Source organism: Triticum aestivum, chromosome 6A (genome assembly GCF_018294505.1).
Source record: "Triticum aestivum cultivar Chinese Spring chromosome 6A, IWGSC CS RefSeq v2.1, whole genome shotgun sequence".
Taxonomy (NCBI): Eukaryota; Viridiplantae; Streptophyta; class Magnoliopsida; order Poales; family Poaceae; genus Triticum; species Triticum aestivum.
This window is the reverse complement of record NC_057809.1, coordinates 585,937,316-585,939,465: the sequence shown is the minus strand read 5'-3', so window position 1 is coordinate 585,939,465 and position 2,150 is coordinate 585,937,316. Positions and strand designations below refer to the sequence as shown.

The window sequence follows — 2,150 nt, the reverse complement described above, 5'->3', positions numbered from 1 at the left end:
TTGTCTATGACATATTAAAGCAAAATGAGGCTTGAATAAATGATATTTGTGGAAAATATTTGCCGTTTCAGCATGTAGTGTTCATGCATGAATACCTTTTATTATGAGAGTAAATGTCTTTTTTTAGTGAACAACAACAATTGCTTCAGAGGAGCAAATTTTTTTTTATGATAGCTGATGCTATACACTCATATGTGTAGACCTCCATTTATATAGAATAACACTTTGAAGATAGTCACCGGATGCGGTGTAGATCTCGCAGTAATAGAAAAACATAGTCTGACTTTTGTCAGTAGATGTTCATAATTCTATTACCTTATATTATGCAAAATGTATGAAATCACTTTGAAGGTAGTCATCTGTCAAAATGACATGATGTAGACCTTGCAGTAATAGTGGATAGTCTGCAAAATTTGCAGTAGATGCCAGTATTACCTTATGATATATTGAGGTAGTCACATATAATATTAATATTTGGAAGATCACTTCGAAGGTAGTCATCTTATCAAAATGACAAGATGTAGACCTCACAGTACTGATGGATAATCTGCAAATTACGCAGTAGATGCCATCAATACCTTGTGATTCCAAAATATAATATGGTGTAGTCATATTAAGTATAATCCTTGTTTTGAATTTACATCATGATTTGCAAGAGAAAAAAAATCAATTGCAAAACATAGTTGTTGCACTTATTGTAAAGAATAGCACTAGTATATTGGGGTCCATTGCAGATGTAATGATCGACCCATCCATCAACATAGCTCAATGCCTTGGGACTCAACCGATATGATATACTACGGTATTAACCAAAATCTAAAACAGTAAGCCTGATGACTTATGTTCATGTAGTATTAAGTCTGATGACTTGTTTGCCAATAAAAGAAACTAGAAGGGCTTAGTCTCAAATGGCCGAAGAGATAAGGTTTCCTATCGTCATCCTCAATGCATCTGGAATCAATCGATTTGTTCGGTATGCACATATAGCACCGGCACCGCCGCTGCGTACCAGTGTAACCGGGAGAAGGAGAGACCGGGGGTGGGCGGGTGGCGCCAGAGGGCTTGCTCGTCCAACGCCGCGCGCCAGAGGGCGCTGCCTGGCGTCGCTGCGTCCTCGGCCGCTGCGTCGACGTTGCTGTAGTGTCGTGGGCTGGTCGTGCTACCGGTGCCGCCGCGGTGGAGATCGCCGTTCTAGGCGCCGGCCATTGGTTACCCCGAGGACACGCCGCCTGTACTGGAGGGTATGCCGCGCCGTGGTCGTGCTCCGCCTGAGGGAGGAGCGCCGCGTCGAATGCTGCACCCGAGAGGTGGAGGACGCCGTCGTCGCCAAACGCCGAGGTACGCTCGCTGGGGCTTCTTCCCTTCTTTTCTCTTGTTCTTGATGCAGATTCTTCTATTCTTCTTGATTGAGAATTTCTTCCTATTTTCGTTTGAGTAGCGATCAATCCATCTCACCACGAGCATACGCCGGATGAAGCGATTTGCAAAACAGAATTTGTTATTAGATTTTTGATTGATTGCAAGAAGACAAAAACAAATTGAAGAATGTCCTGATCCAGTTTTCCTCTTTTACAGAAGCATGTCCATTGATTACTGCTGTGGACGGGAATATGGCTAATCGAATCGGCGGCATTCTTCTCTTCTCCTGTGGCCATTTCTCAGCGGAGAGCAAAAGTGCTGATAACGTGTTAGAGAGAATCGAGAGAGAGGAGCGAATGGAAAACAGATATATGAATGAACAGTTATTCTATTGATTGAAGATTGGGGTATTTATACCCAGCTTACAAGGCGGTTACAAAAGGAGGCAGTTGCCAAAAGTGGCACCGACATAGCAGTGATTAATAGTTAATTAACCTAATTAATTAATTCCTAACAAGTTAGAGATGGATCCTTGCGTGGACACTGTAGCGCATTTTGCTGCAAGGGGGCACGTAGTACGATTCAGTCCGAAACCTGAAAGTGAAAGATAATACCACGTAGTACCAGGCTCAGGCTAGCGAGGTGTCCAAAAACCAGCCGACCGTTCGCCGAACCGATCAATGGAGCACCGCACCGGGAAAACGACCGTGTGGCCCGAGAAAGGACGCGCCTGGGCCGTCGATCTCTGATGCATGCATGCACCAGCACCTCTGCTCGGCCATGTGTGCTCT

The 2,150-nt window shown here is 44.3% G+C and overlaps 1 protein-coding gene across 1 annotated transcript; it reads left to right on the top strand.

Annotated features, from left to right (window-relative positions):
• Positions 1–908: 908 nt before the first annotated feature.
• Positions 909–1,784, top strand: LOC123129747 (uncharacterized). The gene is made up of 2 exons (XM_044549787.1): positions 909–1,338; positions 1,576–1,784. The coding sequence occupies exons 1-2, from the start codon at positions 909–911 to the stop codon at positions 1,752–1,754; spliced, it is 609 nt and encodes a 202-aa protein (XP_044405722.1). The 3' UTR covers positions 1,755–1,784.
• Positions 1,785–2,150: the final 366 nt, after the last annotated feature.